The 23,107-nt window shown below is 40.7% G+C and overlaps 1 protein-coding gene across 1 annotated transcript in view; it reads right to left on the reverse strand.

Annotated features, from left to right (window-relative positions):
- zmynd11 (zinc finger, MYND-type containing 11) overlaps positions 1-20,778 on the reverse strand; it is a 30,804-nt gene extending 10,026 nt beyond the window's left edge. The window contains exons 1-6 of the mRNA XM_037682427.1: positions 20,625-20,778; positions 15,632-15,767; positions 9,087-9,246; positions 7,489-7,518; positions 2,265-2,426; positions 1,972-2,049 (exon numbers count right to left, since the gene is read on the reverse strand). Of these exons, the coding sequence (XP_037538355.1) occupies positions 1,972-2,049; positions 2,265-2,426; positions 7,489-7,518; positions 9,087-9,246; positions 15,632-15,762 (561 nt within the window). The 5' untranslated portion in view covers positions 15,763-15,767; positions 20,625-20,778. The remainder of the gene's footprint in view (positions 1-1,971; positions 2,050-2,264; positions 2,427-7,488; positions 7,519-9,086; positions 9,247-15,631; positions 15,768-20,624) is intronic.
- Between the last annotated feature and the right edge of the window lie 2,329 nt (positions 20,779-23,107).

A 23,107-nucleotide genomic window follows, 5' to 3' on the forward strand; every position in this document is an offset into this window, starting at 1 on the left:
AGAGAAAAAGAAAGCTGAGCAGAGAAAAAGAAAGCTGGGCAGAGAAAGCTGATCTAACAGGAGGAGAAAATATATATATTTGCCTGATTCAAGAGGGGGGAGCTCATGATTAGTTTAGAGCACAGAGCCTCAGAGCAGAGTGAAAGAAGAATTAAGTTTATGAGTTGGGAAAAAAGGTGAAATTTTCTTTTTATAATGTATACGTGGTAGGGAACAATAATCTTTTGTCTCTGTTTGCAGGATCCACGTAGCACTGCAGTGATAACTTCAGCTTAGAAGCCAAAGAAAAACCATTTCACTGATGGAGGTATTTTTAAAGAAGCATCAGGTCATGTTTGCTAACCGTGTATAGAACATCTTCATTTTTGTTTCAGTTTAAGGTGTAAGTACTGTGTTTTATGTCTCAGCCATTTAAAATTACAGTTGTGCCCATTTTTAAAAGGCACTTAATCAGGTTTCAATAAAATACACAACCAAAACATGGCCTGATGCTGCTCAATAATCCAGGTGGATAAATGTAACGAGGTTAAGTCAGGTCCTCAGGACGGATTCTTCTAGAAGTTTTAGTTATTTATCTAGACTGACCCTGGGTTTTGATCTGCTCAGAGACTAGATTAGATAAATATACTACAACATTTTGTCTTTTATTTAAAATACTTCTTTAGTCTTTTGCCACTCAATCTTAGTCGAATAAGTCCTTCGGATAAAATACGAAACATTTCAACAAAAGAAGAATTACGGCAAAGACTGGTTCATCCCAAAGATCCAGTCCCCCGGCACAAACAGAGTAATATTGTGTATGCTGTTCAGTGTCAGGAGGGTGATCAGTCTTACATCGGGGAAACTAAACAGCCACTGGCCAAAAGGATGGACCAGCACAGGACTCTGCAGTCTACACTCATCTCCAGGCCAGCCGTCACTCTTTCAGGGATGAAGCTGTGCACATCCTCGATAGAGAGGAACGATGGTTTGAGAGAGGAGTAAAGGAAGGATTCAAGGATTCAAGGATTTTTTATTGTTATACCAGCTCACAAGGAGGCCATCTTTGTGAAAAGAACCTGTGCATCATTAAACGGGGCAGAGGCCTCCATGTTCAACTGTCCCCCCTCTTACAATGCTGTTACTCACTCAGCCCTCTGTGAATAGCAAGCGGCCATCAGGGCTCTAACGATCAGTTGTTAGACTGATGGTCCTCCTTTATCATGTGAACAGCTAGTTCTGGCTGTCACCAGCAAACTGGTTGATCCACTATAAGAAGGTGCTATTTATAAGACTGTTTGTTGCAGCTGCTCAGACTGAAGAAGTCTTTTGGATAAAAAACTAAATGTTTCAACAAAGAAGAATCCATCCAGAGGACCTGACTCAACCTTGTTATCCAACCAGAACATATCATTAATACAAATGCAAAAACACTCCTCCAAAATTAGTTATTCCAATATTCAGACCCCTTCGTGAATTTGGTCATTTCTTTATTTGCATTTATGGACACATGATGCTGACCATTTCATTTTAATTGAATGGTCTCAACCCTCAAGCTTTAACCGGCTTACTCTGTTTTTCACTTTCAAATAACGGTTTGTGTATTTTTGTGATCTCTCAAACTGAGAACTTGCACAAAACTTTTGAGATGGGTGTTATTAAGGTCACGAGATGTAAAAAGCCTGACAGGGCAGAGGATCCACTGCAGCAGCGCCACAACAGGAAGGTCAGCAGCTTGAATCCAAACATCCAAACCCAGTGTTCAGCCACGCAAATGCAACAAGCACTCCGCACTGCTGGTGTTGAAGTGAGAGCAAACCCTCAGCGATGACAACATTTCAACAGTCAAAAGAAAAATGTTGGTAAACCAAGCGGAAAACAATCGTTTAAAGCTTTAATGAACAATATTTTAGCACGCAATATGAACACAAAGCTGAATGTCTGAAAGATGCAACAACTGCAACATAAATGAAACGACGAAGATGTGCTTACCCTCTCCTTCATACGCTGAACAATGAAGCGCAGATATTTACACATCTCCTGTTTGTTCAGGATCTTCTTTTTACTCCCCTGAAAAAATAAGAGGTTGTGGAGAAAGCAACAATAAAACAATTTAATGCTTTTTATTAAAAATCAATCAATCAACTGTAGCTCCACGACAAAATGCTTCTATTAGCTTTAATTATGATTCTGGGTTACTGACAATCCTAATGCCTACTCTTAATCCTAGACAGTCTTGTAAAAAAAGCATAATTAAAAAAGCACAGCCAAGTTTTCCCACCCACCCTGCATACAACGCACTGCCAGTGGGAGCCTCCATCTTTGGGCTTGCACTCCTCCGACAGACATTTGAGATGGTAAACCCGGAAGCAGTTATCACACGGGAGGACGTCGCCTGGAAGGTGACACTCGAAGCAGTACCAGTCATGGCTCTCCGTCTCCCAGTCCTGCAGAGGAGAAACAGCAGAGCACAAGTTTGGGTGACCCCCCCTCCAACCCGCCAACTACAGCAAGGGAGGAAACCATTTTCTCCATCTTCCAACCTAGATGTGAGATTTAATCATCCGTCGTGACGGCGGGGAGTCAGGCTGTTACCGGTGCCTGGATGCAGAATAAGTCCTTAAAATAAAAACTATTGTCTCAACCGCATAGAAAGTTTATTTTGGTTGTGCTCTGCTTGACTTTTCTGGGTGTGTTTTTTTATTTATAAATCAATGATGCTTTAGCCTTTTATCATAAAAACGTCATAACGCAACCCCCCCCCTGCAAACGTGCAGAAGAATGTTCCTGGTTAAATTTGCACTTCAAACCAAAACTGGATGTTGTCCTCTCAGATTATGCACATATTCTGAAGCAGGAACTTTAAACGTTTAGAGCTCCTTCAAACAATCATATTTTTCAAAGACAGATTTACAAAAAAGGGGTATAGCTACAAAGAGTTGAGTACTTTTAAAGACCTTGGGCTGCTTATTTTAAATGTCATGAAATAAACTATTATTTGCAGGCTAATTTAAAAAAATGTTTAATTTACAATATTTTGAAACAAAGCAACAAATAAAATATTTGCTGCTTTTTTTTTTTTTTAAATCACAATGCAGACAGACCAGCACTTAGACTATGATGTAGATCAATTATGAAGCAGGAAACTTCATCTGCTTGCATGCATCTCTGTCCAATTCCTCCCACTCACAGTCTGGACCGACTGAGGAAGAAAGCGCCGGAGATTTGAGACAGACTGCAGCTCAATAAAAACAGGAAATAAAACGGCACTTTGGTTTCACTCTTGAAGTCTTTTCTGTGCATTTGTGACCAGAGCCAAATCTGTTTTAAGCTAAAGCACAGTCGAGTCTTCCAGAGGTTACAAAAGCAGAACGCGTCATGAACAAAGCTTTTAGAGGACGTCGCTGAATATTTCAATAATGTTGACGGTTTAAATAAAAACATTATAAATAACTCTCGAAGGAAGGAAAAAAGTCTAAATCTAAAATTGTATAAGAAGTTGTGATGCAAATAAACATAATAAAGTAATAAAGAAAACAGGAGCTCCGAGTAAAATAAACACTTAATATTTAGATGTAAAATCTTAACGATCTTTACTTCACAACCTTCTCCATGTGGCTGCATTCAATGACTGTGATTCTAGATGTCTCCCAACATGCAGGAGCAAACACTGCAAGACTATTGACTTGTTTCTATAGTTCAACAGCTAAATGAACTTACACGAAGTGCAATTAAACGCACTCCTGTAAACACAAGAGCGGAAAAGAAAACTTAAAACTGAACCCCAACAGCTTGGAATATACTCTAAAAATCCTCCACTGATCTATCGAATGATATCTGAAGTGTAATCGACTCTTCGGCCGCACAAACACTTGAAAATTCAGAGATGGTCTTTATGTTCCTCTGAGTGTTGAGAGACACTTCACTATTACTGGACCCACGGCTGAAAGACAAGCAGGTAGCTTCAAAAAGGTCTCTGGTGCAAGGACATAATGTCTGTGGTCAGAATGAGTTTAACCTGAGCAGCCAGACCGGTTTAAACTAAAGACAGCAGAGCTACTGTAATATATCTACACACCAATTTATTGTGATGGATAAATCCTGAAACAACATCTTTGTCTTATCAAAACGCATGTGAAAATCTTCTAGAGGCAGTTCTTTACGGGCCGTCTAGAGATAATTTTCTTCTCTGATTTGTAACCACGTATGTTGGAAAAAATATATAAACAAATCTTTATGCATAATTTTCTGCCGTGTTTCAGGTTTACTTATAAAGACGAGGTGGATACACTGTAGGTTAGGGATGCACGATATTATCGGCTTGGTATCGTCGGTATTAGCGTTAAAGTTCAATATCGGACATCGGCCATTCCTTCTAAATAACTCACCGATATAAAAGACCCAGTGACAAGGATGCCTGCAGCGCCAGCACAACATGATGATGTCACACGCGCCTACCTGATCTCACGGCGGAGAGGAAAACTCAAAATGTCGGCCGTGTGGAAGTTTATTTTCCTTGGTGAGGACGTTGGATTCTGAAGACTTTTGTTCTACGTTGAGCCTCGCTACATCGTCCCCAGTCAGAGATATTTTTTGGAAGTAACCTTAACCAGATTACAAGCCGTAATTTCTGACGTCATTGAGAAGCTAACAACCGATAGCACTTAGGTACGTTTTACCACAGACCTTTGGACGTCAAGTGTTAGCACCGTTAGCACGAATAGTCTTACGGCACAATGGGAAGATAAAAACTTTGAACTTTAAGAGTTTGTCCTTCGTGCACAAGAGTGCAGAGGATCCCACTAGGGGTTGAACGACTACATCGTTTTTAAACTCGACATTAACATAATAAAACTCGCGTAGAACTCAAGTACTTGACGACATCATGGGATTACAAAAATAAATAAATAAATAAAACCGCAAAAAAGGTCATTATTTACAAAAAAAGCCCAAGAAAACATTGGGAGCGTATATTATGCTCATACTATTTATCATACTGCAAATTAGTCACAGGAAAAACTAAACTTAGTTATTATTATTAAGCTGCAAAAGTTAACGAAACATGTGGCACCTAATGTGCACCACCGCCAGCTGTGGTGCACATTAGGTCTAGTTTTAGAGATTAATACGTTTATAGATTTTTTTATACATTTAGGGATTAATATTTTTTGCTTTTTGTTTGTGAAACAAGAGGAAGCTGGTTCTGGTTTGGTCGATTGGACCCGGCGTTACACCATATTCTGTGACCTGCAACAGTGCATGCAACACCGCCCCATACAGTCACAATATACGGTGGTCACAGAATATGGTGTAACACCGGTTCGCAACGAGCTCCAAACAGTCAGGAAGTTGTTTCATTCTCTGTTTCCTTGCGGTAGTTGAACCAGAAGATTCATCTTTAGTGAAATATTTCCAGACTGTTGATGCATTTCTACCTGTTTGCTAAGACTGGGCCTGCTCCGCTCCATCCGTCTGCTTGGAGGAATCCATTTTGTAATCCGCGCCCGGTGCGGATCACGTGACGCGCGACGCAATGACGTAACGGCGACGTAATGACGTCATCACGAATACTCGACGTGAAATTAAAAAACTCGATAGATGTCCATTGTGTAGATTACTCGAGTAGTCTGTTAAAGCCCTAGATCCCACACTGCAGCTAGGAACCTGGAACAAGCCACAAGTGAGACAGCATCACAGGTGACTAATGCTAATAAATAACATTTAACACTTTTCATTTAATATAAGTCAAAGTGCTCTGCATAGGAAAGTATATAAAAATATTGGTATCGGCCAAATAAGTTTTAACATATCGGCATATCGGTTATTGGCCAAAAATCCAATATTGTGCATCCCTAACGTAGGGGTAGTTGTGCAACAAAAATAATGTGCACAACCTAGAGTACAATTGTGCGAGCTGTGAATACACAAATAGATTTGCAAAAACAGTCTGCACCAGGTACCGCTGCATGACTCGCTGGTCGCCACATTACAAAGTTCAGAAAGACTACAAATAAAATTACACTTATTTTCCAGCATTTCTGACTCATCAACTGGTCTCAAACAGTCGCAGCCAAGTGCGGCACCACCTTTATGACCGATGTGACCTTCAGCTTGAAACCCCTACATATTTTAATAGTACTTAAAAAACTAGAAGCCAAAATCCACAAAAATCATGGTGCTTGAAGAATCAAAGACTAAGTAAAGCCACTGAAGAGGTTGTGAAGTTAAAATTTAACGCTTGCAGAGAGCAGTGAGAACATAATGAGATTGTAATTTAAATATATAAAATGTGTGCTGCTTTTTAAATCAACATAAAATGTAATTATAACAGTTATGCATCAACAGACTACTAGAAAACTTTAAACAATCAACATCCAATAGATTAGATTATTTTTTATGTAAAGTTCTGAATCGAATTTCACAGAAATTATAAACATCTTGCAAAAACCTGGATCTGACCCGATCTGGCTCGAGGAGGTGCATTTAAACTTGTTTTAAAGAATTTTGATGAGCTATTTGTAAGTTATGATACATAAATGCTGTGGTTATCCATATGACAAATATTTCTCAGGTCAAACGAAGGATGCAGCTCATGACAGCTGGACTGGATCCAGGAACCTTTGAGGGAGGGAGAACTGCCTCCATTTAACAACTGCACCTCACATTCAGAACCTGGTCTGTCCTTCACGAACCAGACAGTTGTGTTTCAAGCAGGAGAAAAACTGCAGAGCACAACCACATAAATCCTCCAGGTTTCACTCCCGCTTCAATCAATCAGAAACAAAGACAGAAAAGCATGCCTGACGAAAAGTTAAGACCACACCAGATCACTCTTCTGAAAGCTACGACTACCAAAGTACTACAAACACAAATGCTTGCTACCTACCAGCAGCTATGCTTGCACTGCTTGTCTATTTTATTTTTTAAATAAAATGTTGGGAAAACCAATTGAAATTCATATTTGGCTGTAGTTATTTGCAAACGAGGGCTAGAAATTTTAAACCAAGCAACAGCAAGCCTGTCGGTAAGTAGCCAGCACGTTCCATCAAAAATCACAGATCACTTCCGCAAGAAATTTGGCCACGTGGACACAGCGCTGCGATGGACTTTTTATGAAGCTTTTTACAGTGTAACTGAATGACAGCTAGTAGCTTCTGGCAGTACGACTGCTGCTGAGCTTTACACAATCATGCAGAGCGTTTCCCTAACGGAAACCAGCTCCATTTACAGCCTTCACCTTGTGCGATAGATTCACTTAAAGGTGCAGCAATATTCTCTGTCTCGAGCGTGACAAAGTGGTTTTACACAGGCTAGAACTGTGAGGGTTTCTGCAGCCTGCTTGAAAAAAGATTCACTCAAATCTCAGACTGCACTGCTGGTGGCATGACTGATTTCTCACAGAATGATGTTAGTTGAGAGAAAGGGCGGGTGGGAGGAGAGGGGAGAAGAAAGAAGGGGCTCAAATAAGTAACACACCCTGGATTTGAAAAGTAACAATGCAGCCCTTACCTTGCTTCCCTCTGCTTTCGGCTCCTGTGACTGCAAGCGATTCAGAGAGTAGTGTTTAAAAGGCCTGCAGCTAAAATGACTCGGGCTCCACTGAACCACCATCATGTCCTGAGCGACCAGCTCCATTTGGACAATCATTAAAACATTTTATCATGGCACAATTTTAAAAAACTGCAAAAGCCAACATGTTTTTCTGTCTCTTCTTACGAAACTCAGAAATCATACTCGGTGTATTCAATTCAAACTAAAACCAACATTGTAAAAGTGCTTCTTTTAATGTTTTTATTATTCCGTCATTTCTGTTTTTCTTGTTTACGTTTGCATTTCATTTCTCCGAGTAATCTCATTTAATTTCTTTCTGAGTAAACTTCATGTGGCAAATTGCAATATTGAAACAACTGAATGCAACATTTATAAGCTAATACAGGTACTTAAAACAAGGACATGGCATGAAAATTATAGGAAAACAAAACTTCATGGAAAAAAAACTGCTTATTTGAGACAAGCCATATACTATTTATGCATTTTATGTTTGAATTAACCTAAATAATAGTGCTTAATCTTTTTGACACATATTTATTAGAAGTGCACCGATAAATCGGCCCCGATTTCCTTAATATTGGACGATCGGCTGATACTTACATGAGAAACCAATTTTTTGTAGGTCTAACAACAATTGTCTAAACTTCTTTATATTTCAGAGCACTACCTCATGGCCAGTTAAAACATGTTTGTATTGTTTCTAGGATATTGTTCAAGGGTATGTTTTTCAATAAAATAAAAATTGAAGGGGCATCGTGACCTTATAACCCCTGACAGTGTCACTTGTAAAACAAAATCGGAATCGGCAGGTCAGACTTTTTAGGGATCGGTGATCGGCCAGAAAACTGCAATCGGTGCACCCCTAATAATCAAATTCCTCGTCATCACTCCTTAGCTTGCTAAGAATGAAAGCCTAAGGATGATAATTTGTTCTTACAGTGACTTAACACCGTGTTCACACTGTGAGCACCTTAACAGATGAGTGAAGTCCTCCATCACAGTTTGTTGTGGCACGCACTACTCATCACCGTCTACGAGGTAGCAGAGGGGAACGACGTGTCCGTGTGTTTCCGCCAGGACATTTAGTTTGTTCTTCCTCCATCTGCTGTTATTAACTTAATAAATTTTAATTAATGGGTAAATCTGTGATGACTGGGATTACAGTTACAGTCGTTTTCATTCACAGACAAATTATTTTTAAAAATGTATATTTTTTGACAACCAGTACGTCGTTTCAGAGCACTTTAGAAACCATGAGAAATGTTATGTTTAACGTCTGGTTTTTGTGATTAGCAAAAGAAAAATGCATTAACAAACTTAACTTACAGTCAGTAGTATATGTAATGGAGGAGACCTGCTGGTGAACAGACCAAACTTTTAAAAGTTTGCATCGAAATTCAGCAGTTTGGGAAATGCTGAACTTCCAAATTTCTTTAAAACTGCTGCTCAGAGTGTGAACACAAGGGCATTGTCAATTATCTTTCTAAATGTAAATAAACACAAGAAGTTATTTTTTTTTATGTGTTGCAAAGCTGGCAGACGGTGACAGAGCTTACCATCTCATCTCCAGGCAGCCAGTAGCCCTCCTGCTCGATGCCGGCCTTGGAGCCCTTGCAGCCAACAGTGAGGGTCTCAACAACCAGACAGTCCTTCACAGCCAGGCTCAGCTGTCTTGCCGTCTCCTTTGGGTGCATGCCAAACACACGGCTCAGGTACCTGCGGAGAGATAAATAAGAAACATCTCAAAAAGAGGTGTAATTATAGACATTATTCTCCACAGGAAAAAAGATGCCTGGAGGTGCTGTCAAAACTTTGTTTAAAATGCTCATTTATCGGTCAAGTAGATCTGAAAACAGTGTTTTCAGCTTGTGGGCTTAATTTTTATTGGCCTAAATTCTTCATATATGTCGCGTTTTGTGAAAAAACTACTTGTTTATAAATGAATACAAGCGGACGAGTAAAGGTGTCAAAATTATAGGTGGTTAGAAAACCAGTCAGCAACTGTGCAACACAGTGCAACACAGAGTTGATCAAGTTGTTAATTGCGGCCTGCTCTTCAATGGCTGTGTGAAGTTTCTAGAGATCGTCAGGACCTGGAACACGCAGTCGTATACGTCGATCCAGAGCATCCCAAACACGCTCAGTGGTTACATGTCCAGTGAATATGCTGACCATGCAAGAACTGGGGATGTTTTCAGCTTCCAGGAATTGTGTGCAGATCCTTGCAACATGGTGAGCTGTCATGCGTCAACATGAGGTGATGGTCGTGGATGAATGGCACAACAGGCCTCAGGATCTTGTCTCAGTATCTGTTAATTCGAAATGCCATCAATAAACTGCACCTGTGTTCATTGTCCTTAACATACGCCTGCCCACACCGTAACCCCACTGCCACCATGGGTCGATTCACAACGTTGACATCAGCAAACCGCTCACCCATACAACGCCATACGTCTGCCACCTGCACTGTACAGTGAAAAAGGGGATTCATTCATGAAGAGAACACCTCTCTAACGTGCCATACACCATCACATGTGAGCATTTGCCCACTCAAGTCTGTTACGACGACGAACTGCTGTCAAGTGGAGACCCAAGTGAGGACAACGAGCATGCAGAAGAGCAACCCTGAGACAGTTTGACAGTTTCTACAGAAATTCTGTGGTTATGCACAAGGGTGCACATAACTGGTACGCATGTGCAACGAAAATCAGGAATGCGTAGCATCACCTGTGTTACCAAGCACCTTTGCATACTTGACCAAGTTATCGGGAGGATCTGGAGATTTCCTGGTGGGCCGGTCTGATGTGTGGACTGCAGGGCTGGTGCTCCCTGTTTTTTTTTTTTAAAGAACTTTTTATTAACAACATTAAAACTCAGAACACCGCTACCGCTGCACCTGGGCCTCGCCTCCACCCACGATTGGCGGGCGGTGACAGCGTTTTTTTTTTTTTTTTTGCACGAGTCAGATCTGCGACGCAACCTGTCAATCAATCCAGTAGGCATGTCAGAAACTGACCAATCGACGACCTCGATTTGTCCCAAAGGTAAACGCCCTTTCCCTGCAGATGCAGCCCATACAAACTCGTGAAGGGTATCATAACTACATTTCACAAAATAGAGGCTTTTACAAAATAATGAACGATAAAAAAAATACCAAGGACAAGAAGGTACATCTGCAGCATCTACCATGCAGGAAGCTGAAGCAGAGGATAGTGGGAGTGACACGGAGGACAGCGAGGAAGGTGGTACTTAAGACAAAGCTGCATAAGGAGTGAGTATCAAACACCATCTTCTGATACTCACCTGAGGGGCCCACTAAAAATGTTATGTGCAACCCTGGTTATGCAAACCGATCATTGAAGCAGCTGTCCGGGTGGCTGGTCTTAAGACAATCTTGGAGGTAAAGATGCTGGATGTGGAGGTCCTGGGCTGGTGTGGGGACCAAGATGGGGTAGAGGCAAGACAGCCGACTGGGGACCAGAAAGTCGTGGTTCAACTCCCAGCCATTCCCACATGTCGTGGTGTCTCTGAGCAAGACACCTAGTTCCCAGTTGCTCCCTGGACACTTACATAGCTGCCCATTGCTCCACCTGGGTGTATCTCACGTGTGATGGGTTAAATGAAGAGAACTAATTAACTAATTTTGCCATTGTATGGGAACATACAATGACCATCTCAGACTTCCTTCCTCCTCCCCTTCCTTACATGAGGTCCATGGTTGTGAGCCAGTTGGACGTACTGCCAAATTCTCTGAAACGCCTTTGGAGACAGCTTACGGTAGAGGAATGACCGTTCAATTCATGGGCAACAGTTCTGATGGACATTCCTGTAGTCAGCATGCCAATTGCACACTCCTTCAAAACTTGCAAATTTGTGGCATTGTGCTGTGTGATAAAACTGCACATTTTATTGTGGTCTGCCTCTAAGGCACACCCGTGCTATAATCATGCTGTCTAATCAGCATCTTGGTATGAGGTGTGCTGCGAGTGTGAAGAAGATGGGATGAGGATTGGCTCCTCAAAATCTGAGGCCATGGTCCTCAGTCGACAAAAGGGTTAATTGCTCTCTCCGGGTTGGGGTTGAGGTTCTGCTTCTAGTGGAGGAGTTCAAGTATCTCAGGGTTTTGTTCATGAGTGAGGGAAGAATGGAGCGTGAGATCAGCAGACAGACTGGTGCACTTTCAGCAGTATTGTAGACTATACTGGTCCATTGTGGTGAAGAGGGAGCTGAGCTGTAAGGCGAAGCTCTTCGTTTATCTGTCGGTCTACGTTCCTACCCTCACCTATGGTCACGAACTCTAAGTAATGAACAAAAGAAGAACATTGCAGATACAGGCAGTCTAAATGAGTTTTCTCTGCAGGATAGCTGAACTCTCTCATAGCTTTAAGGTGAGAAGTTCAGTTATCTGAGAGACACAGAGTAGAGCCGTTGCTCCTCCACTTTGAGAGGAGCCAGTTGAGGTGGTTCGAACAAAACCCAGCAATCAAGAATACAGAACCAGCTTTTGTGTTGCACTTTTAGTTAAAAAAGTACAAGTTAACACAACCATCAATACCAGTTATATTAGGAATCTGCTGCTCAATTATTTACCTTACCTTAGAAGTCTGTTGGAGTCAGCCTCCCCACCATCACAGACATCTACACCTCCAGATGCAGGAAGAGGGCCACCTGCATCATGAAGGACCCCACTCACCCAGCACACACACTTTTTGCCCTGCTCCCCTCAGGAAGGAGGTTGAGGAGCATTAAGTGTAGAACCACTAGACTGAGGAACAGCTTCTACCCTGAGGCTGTTAAACCAGAATAATCACATCATGTTGCTGCTGATCTGTTTCATGTTGCTGCTGATCTGTTTCATGTTGCTGCTCATATCTTGGATCTTATTACTGTTTTTCTTTTACATTTTATTGTTGGATGTAACTGGGACCCTGTGTACACAATTTCGTTCCACCACATGTACCACAAGTGGCGCGAATGACAAAGAAACTCTGACTCTCTGACTCAGACTTAAATCATTTTTATTTTTACTGAAACGTTTCAAACTTTTCTGAAGACTTTGAATTAATTTACTCTCCTTTCTGCATAAACACGCTTATTAAACAGTTTTAAATGCCACAAGAGAAGATACTGCAAGACAAAAAACACCTATTTTTTGTACTGTGATTTTTTAGTTACCGGTAATCCAAGTGAATAACTGATCATGTTTCAAATTTTAAGTGAATTTTTTATGGTAATGAGTACCTGATTTAGTTGACGCTGCCTTGTACCAGTAAGTGTGTCCCTGCAGTGCAGAAGGCGGTTAATCATTCTCTGACCGCAGCCTACGCTCTTCCTACCAAACCAAAGTCATCACCCTTCACCTTTTTATATTCACTAAAATTAAGCTGCCATGGGAACATATAGGGTGGAGGCTGGGGAAAGAGAGCTGGTGCATGCCACTGCTTACTGTTGCCATGACAACAGCCGCTCGCCGCCAGCATTCGTTCGGCGAGCAGCCAGCTCCCAAGGTGCTCGCCCAATGTACTAAACAAGAGACGCGGCCAAGTGTTTCACTCGGTCTGCGCTCCATCCAGCAAAGTCTGCTGCAAAGGTGTTTGTGAGTCATTTGTATTGTCTGAACAACGAGAGATATAACTGTGACGGATACAGAATCGCCCACCCAGATGTTGCAGATGCAAGGTGCCATCTGTACGGAGGAGGAGTTGCAGATATAGGATGGCTGTTTTCACGTAAGGAATGGCAATGCAACAATAAGTATTGATCCCTGATTTGTACTGTTCCAGTGCAAAAACATCTGTGCATAGCAGCTCTTTGAAAAACTCACTACGTGACCAAGAAAATACAAAACTAGAGTTCCAACATAAAACTGACTCAATAAACAAAAGGTTTTACTCATAAACCAACATTTACAAAACAAACAAAAGCCCCAGAAAACAAGAGGACTATTCAATCAGATTTAAAAAATACTGCAAAGTCAAACAAATTAGGGTTCTGGAGACATTTTTTAAATCTTAATTAGGGGTGCGCCGATTGCAGTTTTGTGGCTGATCACCGATCACCAATCTCTAAAAAGCCTGACCTGCTGATTCCAATTTCGGTGAATACTTCTTAAAATAAAATTGATGAACCTTTAGTTACAGAAGGAGCACACTATGTTGAAGATCCAACGAATCAGAAACAAATTTAGGAACAACGTTCACTAGGCCCGTCACAATAACAAATGTTGCTGGACGATTAATCGTCTCAGAAATTATTGCAATAAACGATGATACTGTTTGAAATTTGACAATAATTAGTAATTATTGTCAAATTTTAAAATCCTGTTTTGAGCAAAGGATGGATAGTGAGAGAGCGAGCAGCGTGTCTCTTAGAAAAATGGGAGGGAGGCCCCTTGATGCGACATGGGCTGTCTCGTTCCTTTTTTTCCGTTTTCAAAATGGCAGACGCTCGGTTTGTTTTGAGCTCTTTAGCATATCATTTTTCACACAAAGCTTTTAATAAATAAATAAAAAATCAGTAAACAAGTTCTCAGATTTTTTTGCAGAGAAAAACAACTTTTTACACAAAGATACGAGTTTAAACCGTGAATTTTGGAGCTTTGACAAAACAAGAGGTTTTTTTCTTCCCCCGGTGAAGAACACCGTAGTTGAGCCTTTTTTCGTCCAGTGTCTTCAGTAGAAAGAGACACGAAGAAACGATGAAGCTGATAAATGAAAACGAGGTCAATAATTTTCATTTATCATGCGATTAATTGATTTATTGTTTATCGCAACAGGCCTAGCGTTAACCAAATACATAAGTTTCTGACTACAACGTAGGGCTGGACAATAATTCGATATCGATATATATCACGATATACTTTTATTCAGTAACGGTGAGTTTTAAGCACATTTTCAATATTTCAATATGATTACAGCGTTTCACTGACACATTTCTTTTTCTGGTCAAGTTGAAGCGGTCGCTTCAGTTTCAACCCGAACAGAAAAAGCAGCGACAACTACGTAAGCGTGTGGTGACGAGGAAGTTACGCAGAGCTCGAGTCCAGAAGGCGTTAGCGGTAGCGGCTAATCTCCAACGCGTGTTAAGTTTTTGCTTCAAAATGAGTGCCCATGACCCTCAGAATGTGACTGAACAAGCTTTCACAAGCAAAGAGAAAGCAGATGACATAATTGATAAGAGAGGAAAGAGTAATTTGGTGATGTGGAAGTGGTTCAACCATCTAAGATCTGATCAGCTGCTGGTTTCAGTCGGTGTGCTGCAAAATGTGACGGAGATTCGGTGGGGAAACATCTAACTTGTTTCATCTGAAGAGTTTCCACTTGATAGAATATTAAGTTTGAGCCAACGTGTCCCTGAAACACCCCCAGCTGTATCAAAAGAGAAGCCCATGCAGCAAACGTCTAGGTTATTTTAAAGCTCAAACTATTAATATTGACAAAGTTGAGAGTTTTACGTTTACTTGAAGAAGATTTAAAAATTTTTTGAAGGTTAAATACAAATAAAAGGTGAACACTAATTTATTTGTACAGTTTGTACAGTTTTTCTGAGGCTTTTATATTTTTATATCGATATCGGAATTATATTGTTATCGACCGAAATTAAGAAATATATCGTGATAAAAAGTTTTGGCCATAATGTCCAGCCCTACTACCAAGTCTTCAGAAAGAAACAAAAAAAAAACGACAGAAAAGCTAAACAGCATTTGGAGCAAAAGGCAAAACACTGTTTCCATTTTAATGTTAGTATTTCTATAAATTAATATTCAGTGAAATGCTGTCATTCAGGCTGAACCAATCGGATAAAATACCTAAATGTTGGACAAAATGGAATATCTGCATTAATCTTGTAATTAAAATATAAAAAAATCTACACCGACATCTCAACAGCTTACTTTTTTATTTTATATATAATCTAGTTCAGACTTGGGTTTTTATGTGAAAGTTTTTATTTTTACAAACAATTTAGAAATTAAAAAAACAGTAGGGAAAAAAAGCTAAATTTTGCTGTAGCAATGAAATCACCATAAACTATAGATTTATGATGTTTTAGTAAACATACAATAACTCTAGCAGCACATTGCTGTCACCTGCAGGGAACTTACTTGGAGATCCTGTCCATGTTTGCGATTTGTTTCTGGTTGCGAATGACCTCTATGGCGGCCCACACGCACTGGACCACCTTAGGATCCGCCTGCCTCTTCCTCATCACGCGTGACATGATTTCTTTATTCATCACAACTGCATGAAGAAAATAAATAAATCTTCTTATTTTTAAGCTCTTGCTTAGCAGTTGGAAAACAAAATTAGCAAATTATAAAAAAAGAAAAAGCACTTTCTAACCAACAGCAAGATCACTAAAATAACAAATTAGTAAACAAGTTTTATTATAAAATATAAGATAAATCACTGTTGGTACATTTGTAGAAAAAGAAGGTGAAAGTAAATTTATTATTTTAGTTTTAGACTTAAAGATTATTCTATTTTTTTTTAATGCATTACCTCACATTAAGAAAACTTTAATACAAATCTCAAAAGAAGAGAAAAGCAGCTGGAAAACATTTTCACCACGGTATTTTCACTAAAAATAAAAATCCAGTATGTCATATCTTGCCATTTTAAATGAGGCATAGATACATTATTTTAAAAGCAAGCACAACATTTTAAATGCTATTAAAAGGCAACGTTGTTCCGGATTTTTTAAAGAAAAAAACAACTTGTAAAATAGTTATTTCTAAATATTTGAAGATGGATTATTCTCTAAAGTCTCCTAAAAACAGTGATTGTATATCAGTAGAGGTTTAATAAATATTGATATACCAGTCATCTGTTGTGAAAAATAAAGGTACGTCTTAACCATGTAAATCTTTTCCTCTTCCCCATGTGATCATCAAAATAAGCCCAAAATTAAAAGCAGCTCAAAATATTAAAAAAAAAATGTTAATAGAAAAACCTTCAAAAATGCTTAATACCTCACTCTTTGGTGCACAAGGCTGACCTTTCCCAATGTCTTTAGAAATTCAAATCCAATTTCATGCAGCCTTCCTCGAAACCATCCATGAAACTAAAGATGTCACCTCCATAAATCTCAGTCAAAAGCTAAACGTAAAGACTTGCACTCCAGATGAAAGTGTGCTTTAGTGGAGATACTTTGCTTTGGAGGAGGCAGTGACAGAAGTCAAGACCGGACGCGTCAAATCCACCTTATTTCACACCAGTATTAACATTTGATGTCAGACGCCAAGTGGTAAATCAGTTTAAAACTGAATAAACAAAAAACATATGTAAATGTGGAGGGTTATATTTTAGACATGGCCTGAGTGAAGGTTCCTCCATCATCTTCTTAAATGTACCGGGCAGGTTTTTTTTAATTATTTTTTACTTCTGTTCAGATATAAACATCTAAGCTTGGATTATTTAGAGGTGTCAACTTGATGCAAAAGATTTTAAAGCTGAACCTAATGAATATGAATTACAGGCTCTGTGTAAACCAGCAGGTGATTTTTGGAATTTTTATGTCTCCATTACACATCGAGGTTATCAGCTCTAATGACACAATTCACTTTGTTCATGTTAAATGTTTGTCCCTCATTTAAGAGGATACCTCCTCCCCTGTCATAACTTCTACCGGGTTTATTGGACAGAAAAGTACCACACCCATTGATTCAGAAACACAAAAAACAAACAAAAATAAACAATAAACAGGTTCCAATGCAAAGAGGGTCTTGGCATGGACCACTTCCAGGCTACAGCATCAAAGTTCACAACATGGTCAATATATTTCAAGAAATACTACTTTACCACCCCAGTGACTCTTTAATGCCTTTAAATCAGTTTTGGTCAAAGGTTCATGTGAAATAATGAAGGTTGAGGTTTTCACTGGGCTGTGACTAGTTGGGCAACAACATTTGTGGAGTATCCAACATGTCCATTTCCAGACTTAGTTGCAATCCGGTCACTTAGGTTTTCAACAAGTTCAAAAACTTTGTGGTACAAAGTTTCTTTCAAAAGTAGTCATGAAGATGTCAAAGTAATCTCCAATGCAACTACATTTAGTCAAACTGCTCTCAAGGCCTGTACTTTGACTCCTGCACTGGCAGAAAAACATCCATCCATCCATTATCTTTAACCACCGCTTCCTTTTCGAGTTGTGGGGACAGGTCTTCAGTCTTACACAGGGGACACACAGAAACAAACAACAACCATTCTCGCTCGCAACTAGGGACTATTTAGCGTTACCAATCAGCCTAACATGCATGTTTGTAGGAGGAAACCAGAGTACATGGAGAAAACCCACGCATGCATGGCGAGAACATGCAAACTCCATGCAGAAAGGTACCCGGTTGGGATTTGATATGGTGGCTTTCTCACTGAGAGGCACCAGCTCTACCAACTGAGCCACCGTGCTGCCCCTGGCAGGAAAACATCAGAGTCAAATGTCCAGGTCTAACAACCATGCTGATGATAACTATTAAAAACCTGGCCCAAATCTGTCTATTTCAAACGTGTACTCCAGCAGATTAAATCATCAACTTTGAGATGGCTGCAAAGGTGGGTACAAAGCAAGCCAAGGCAGGTATGATGCGAGCAGAAATGGACAACAAAGAACATGTGCGTGGCCAGAAATGCAGCTTTACAAGCCATGCACACTGAAACGGGCTATGATTTTCAAACGCTGGTCATTTAAAGTATAGACACACAGCTTGTCGCTTGATTGCAAACACTCAAAGTTCAGTGAGACTGCAATGAAAAAGTTGCCTTCTTGTCGTTTTCACGCAATTTTGAGTTGCCAAGTCACAGCCCAAGCGAGACATGTTTAGGAAAAACCAAAAAAGGAGTGCTTATATCACACAGCGAACCGAGAATTAAGATGCAAGGTGGTTTGTCGAGAAATAGGCATAGTGTGAATTGGTTGAAAATTTTGCGATAAATGGATTTAGTCAAATGACTTGTTTGTCTCTGTGTCCCTGTGATGGACGGGAGACCTGTCCAGGGTGTCTCCCACCTCTCACACAGTGATGGCTGGACATGGGCACCAGTGACCCCCGCGACCCGAAAAGGAAGAAGCGGGTCAAGACAATGATGGATGGATGGACATGAATGACATCCAAAAACAAAATCTTAAATGTTTTGAAGCACTTTTCTGAACAATACCAAAAACCAACAATGATTTTGAACATAAAAAGCCTGACATTTTCAGGTTTCCTCTTTCAAATGACGTCAAGAAATTTTCATTACAATACGCTAAACAGGATTCGGATCCATTTTCCAAGTGTCAGCAGGACAAATCAAGTCGTATTTCTTGACAAACGCATGACGTCCAGATCTAGGTATCAAAATGTAGCTTAAAGACAGAAATCTAAACAGCTGCTTAATTGTGATGCGTTACATTTTTATTACACACACTCCGCCTATAATACTGTATTGTAAATAGTCTGTCCTTATCAATGTCCCAACATATTTTGAACATTATTATTAACATTGTTTATCTTACTTCTTTATATATTGCATTGTTTTTAACATTTAGGAACTTTTGTGTGACATCTTTTTATCTGTTGCTGCTGTTACACTTGAATTTCCCATCCGTGGGACAATAAAGGCCGTTTCTATTCTTCTATTCTATTACTTTCCTCACTGAAAACCATCCATCCATCCCCCGGACTGGGATTTGAACCAAGGTAACCTGCTCGCGAAGAGGCCACTGGGCCGCCCCACTGAAAATCACACAAACTTAAAACGGTGAATCCGAAAAAGTTCAATCTGGTCCTCTGGACATTCAGAAAAACAAAAAACAAAACATCAAAAAAAAAAATACAGAAACGTTTCGTCTCAAGAGACTTCCTCAGTCGGAGGTGCTGTTAAAACGGTGAACTTTGACCGTGCAATTAATTTGTAGCTGGTGTCCAGTGGGCACGTGGATGAAGACTGTGCATTCGCCCATCCAGAAGACTCAACATTGTGTCAATACGTGTGCAGATGTTGAAGTGTGCAGACTGCACAAGCAATTTAGCATCACGACTCTGGAGAAGGAAGGGGAAGAGAGGAGAAGGACTCGAGTAATGTGAGCACCCTTACTTTGTGTCAAGAGCAATAAGTGTAAAGGAGGGCCACCTGAGCCAAAAATATCCAGGCAGCCGCTCTGTGCATGTGCTGTGCTGGCATGTCAACACAATCACTGCAGAAATACTGCACTGAGGCACAATGACCACCTTGATAAACCAGATAAGGCGTGCGACAAGGGGAGTGAACCAACACAAGTTGATAAGCGGTGTGTCGCGGTAAACAAAGACACCGCACATTACTCGCGTTGCCTTTTAACAACACTTGAAAGCTTCTCCTCTCAGCTCGTGTCAAACGAGCAGCTGCACATGAAAGAGGAATATCGATTAAAGCAAAACTCCGCCAGCTTTAGCGTGCAGCGCCACCTGAACGCTGTGGCCTCACACACCAAATAAACCCGCTAAAAAAAAAAAACAGTTTGACCACTACATTTGCATCATATACGACATACTGGGGCAACATACCCTGGTGGTAACGCAGACAACTAAAACTTAAGAGAGTTTCATTTAAATAACATGACACCGCTTGCATTTTTTGGCAACAAAGACAGCTGTGAAGGCCATTCAAGAAGCTAACAGCTAGCTGGCTTTGTCACGACAGACTCGTTTATATATATATATATATATATATTATTTCACAATTTAAACCAATTCGTCTACACTGGAGACATGCTGTGCGATAATACCAGACATAATTATGTCAACGATTGATAAACGAGCGTGCGTTAATGAAGAGTTGATTTTTTTTTTTGTTTGTTTTTTTGTTAGCGAAGCTAGCTAGCTTAGCGGACGAAGCTAACAAACTTGTAAAAAAAAAAAACCCGCAGATAAAACAATCAAGAGGGGTAGACTGTACTGTTCAAAACAATCAATAAACTTTAGGAGGAAATGAGCAACAGTCGAATCAGTAGCTACTTTAGTTGTGGAGGACGCCGTGTTCACAATCCTCCATCGCGACCAGCAAAAGAAGCTAACGATGCTAACGACGTAGCTGCTGTTGTCATTGACACATTTTCATGGGAATAATCAGCAAACTCACCTTCGCCACAGCGGCACGAACACACGGCGTAGCAAAAATAAATCCCCGAAGGATAGGACGCCAGGCAGCTTACATGAGTATATCTCAAGCTCCAAGATGGAGGCTGAGGTTTCCGTCCGGCTTGCCACCGTTAGAGCAGCAGCCGGGGATGGGAGGTAAACAGAGAGACCGCGGGCGGAGCGGAGCAGGTGAGCGGCAGAGTGATGTGCTGGAATCCGACAAGCTGCTGCCCTCAGCCCGCGAGCTGAAGGGACGATTTACAGGTCCGGGGCTGGTCGTAAAACAGTACAATGAAATAATCACAAATTTAACTAACTAAATAAATATTACCGGTAGGAAAAAATTATATATATATTTATATATATATATATATATAATTTATTTATTTGTTAGCAAAAATATGGAAACTCATTTGTGCCACTTTGAAAGAAAAAAAAAAATCACGTAATTTTTGCTCAAAGCATAGGCGTCGCAGCCATCGGTGGAAGTGGTCTCCAGCTACAAGTACTTGGGTGTACACATGAACAACAACCTCAGCTGGAGCAACAACACCACCAGCCTGATCAAGAAAGCTCATCAGAGACTCTACTTCCTCAGACGGCTGAGGCGAGCTGGTCTGGGAAGCTCAGTCCTCACCTCCTTCTACAGGTGTGCAGTGGAGAGCATCCTGTGCTCGAGCATCAACGTGTGGCATGGAGGCTGCACAGCTGCAGAAAGAAAAGCTTTGCAGAGAGTGGTGAAGGCTGCACCGAAGATGTTGGAATCAGTCTCCCCACCATCACAGACATCTACACCTCCAGATGCAGGAAGAGGGCCACCTGCATCATGAAGGACCCCACTCACCCAACACACACTTTTTGCCCCACTCCCCTCAGGAAGGAGGTTAAGGAGCATTAAGTGTAGAACCACTAGACTGAGGAACAGCTTCTACCCTGAGGCTGTTAGACTCATGAATCTCTAACTAGAATAATCACTGTGAAAAACCATATCATGTTGCTGCTGATCTGTTTCATGTTGCTGCTGATCTGTTTCAATGTTGATGTGTTCATGCGTGCACATCTGCTCACAGACTCATGTTCATGTTTGTGCTGATGTTCAATGTTTTATGTTATGAGTGCTTAGTGTATATTTAGTTGATGTTTTTCTTAGTTCATATCTTAGATGTTATTACTGTTTTTCTTATACATTTTATTGATGGATGTAACTGGGACCCTGTGTACATAATTTCACTCCACCACATGTACCACATGAGGTGCGAATGACAATAAAGAAACTCTGACTCTGACTGATGTGAAGGGGGCATGCCCCCCCCCCCCCCACACACACACACACACACACGCACACACTTTTACTATAAAACATTAGTTCAGTCAACAAAGTCCATGCTCAATAATCCAGGTATACAATCCAACATTTTTCAGTCAGGACAGTTTCTTTATTTGTGCTGAAACGTTTCGCCGTCGATCCAGAAGGCTTCATCAGTCAAGGAAACACACAACAAAACTGATTCTTCCCCCAACAGCTTACTCCAAAGTGAAACAAATCACAAGCAGTTCACAAGCAGAACTGGTTTGTTCCACTTTGGAGTAAGCTGTGGGGGGAAGAATACGTTTTGTTGTGTGTTTTCTTGACTGATGAAGCCTTCCGGATCAAAGGCGAAACGTTTCAGCACAAATAAAGAAACTGTCCAGATGGCCTGACTGAAAAATGTTGGATTAGTTCAGTCAGCGCAGTTTCTCTTTCTTTGTGAATGAATCCATTCCACTTGATTAAGAGGATAATACTCTAATCACTAAAAATCCACTCCAGGTTTTCCTGGTTACCTCCTCCAACCTGCAGTGCTTCTGTGTGTCTCCACCTGCCTCGGCAGAGATCGCTCACAGGTGGAGGAGGTGGAGACACTTCTGTGTTGATCGCTCACCAGTTTAGCAGCTTAGTGAGGGCAGTTGTTGACCGGGGTGGTGGTGGTGGGGGGGGTGTTGATCATCAACATATATTCATGTTAGGAGGATGCTTGAGAGGAGCGCTACGTCTGTAGCATCTTAGCTTAGTAGTAACTGTGACGCTGTCAGACGCTGCAGGTGTAAGAGACGCTGTGTGTTAAGGTGCATTAAAGTTGAAATGTATTTTAAACCCCACACCTTATTGTCCTCAAGCTTCGGGAGAAACATCATTTAGTTGAGTAGTGTTGAACACAAGTAAAAATAGTCTAGTGGTGATGTTTTTTTTTTTCTTTATAAACACAAATGGTGCAGATCTGAAGTGTATTAAAGTTAAAATGTCTTTAAAACAACTGAAATAGCTAGACAGACAGGCAGGCAGGCAGGCAGGCAGGCAGGCAGACAGACAGACAGGCAGGCAGGCAGGCAGGCAGGCAGACAGACAGACAGACAGACAGACAGATAGACAGACAGACAGACAGACAGACAGACAGACAGATAGATAGATAGATAGATAGATAGATAGATAGATAGATAGATAGA

Source organism: Nematolebias whitei, chromosome 9 (genome assembly GCF_014905685.2).
Source record: "Nematolebias whitei isolate Nwh7 chromosome 9, NemWhi1, whole genome shotgun sequence".
NCBI lineage: Eukaryota > Metazoa > Chordata > Actinopteri > Cyprinodontiformes > Rivulidae > Nematolebias > Nematolebias whitei.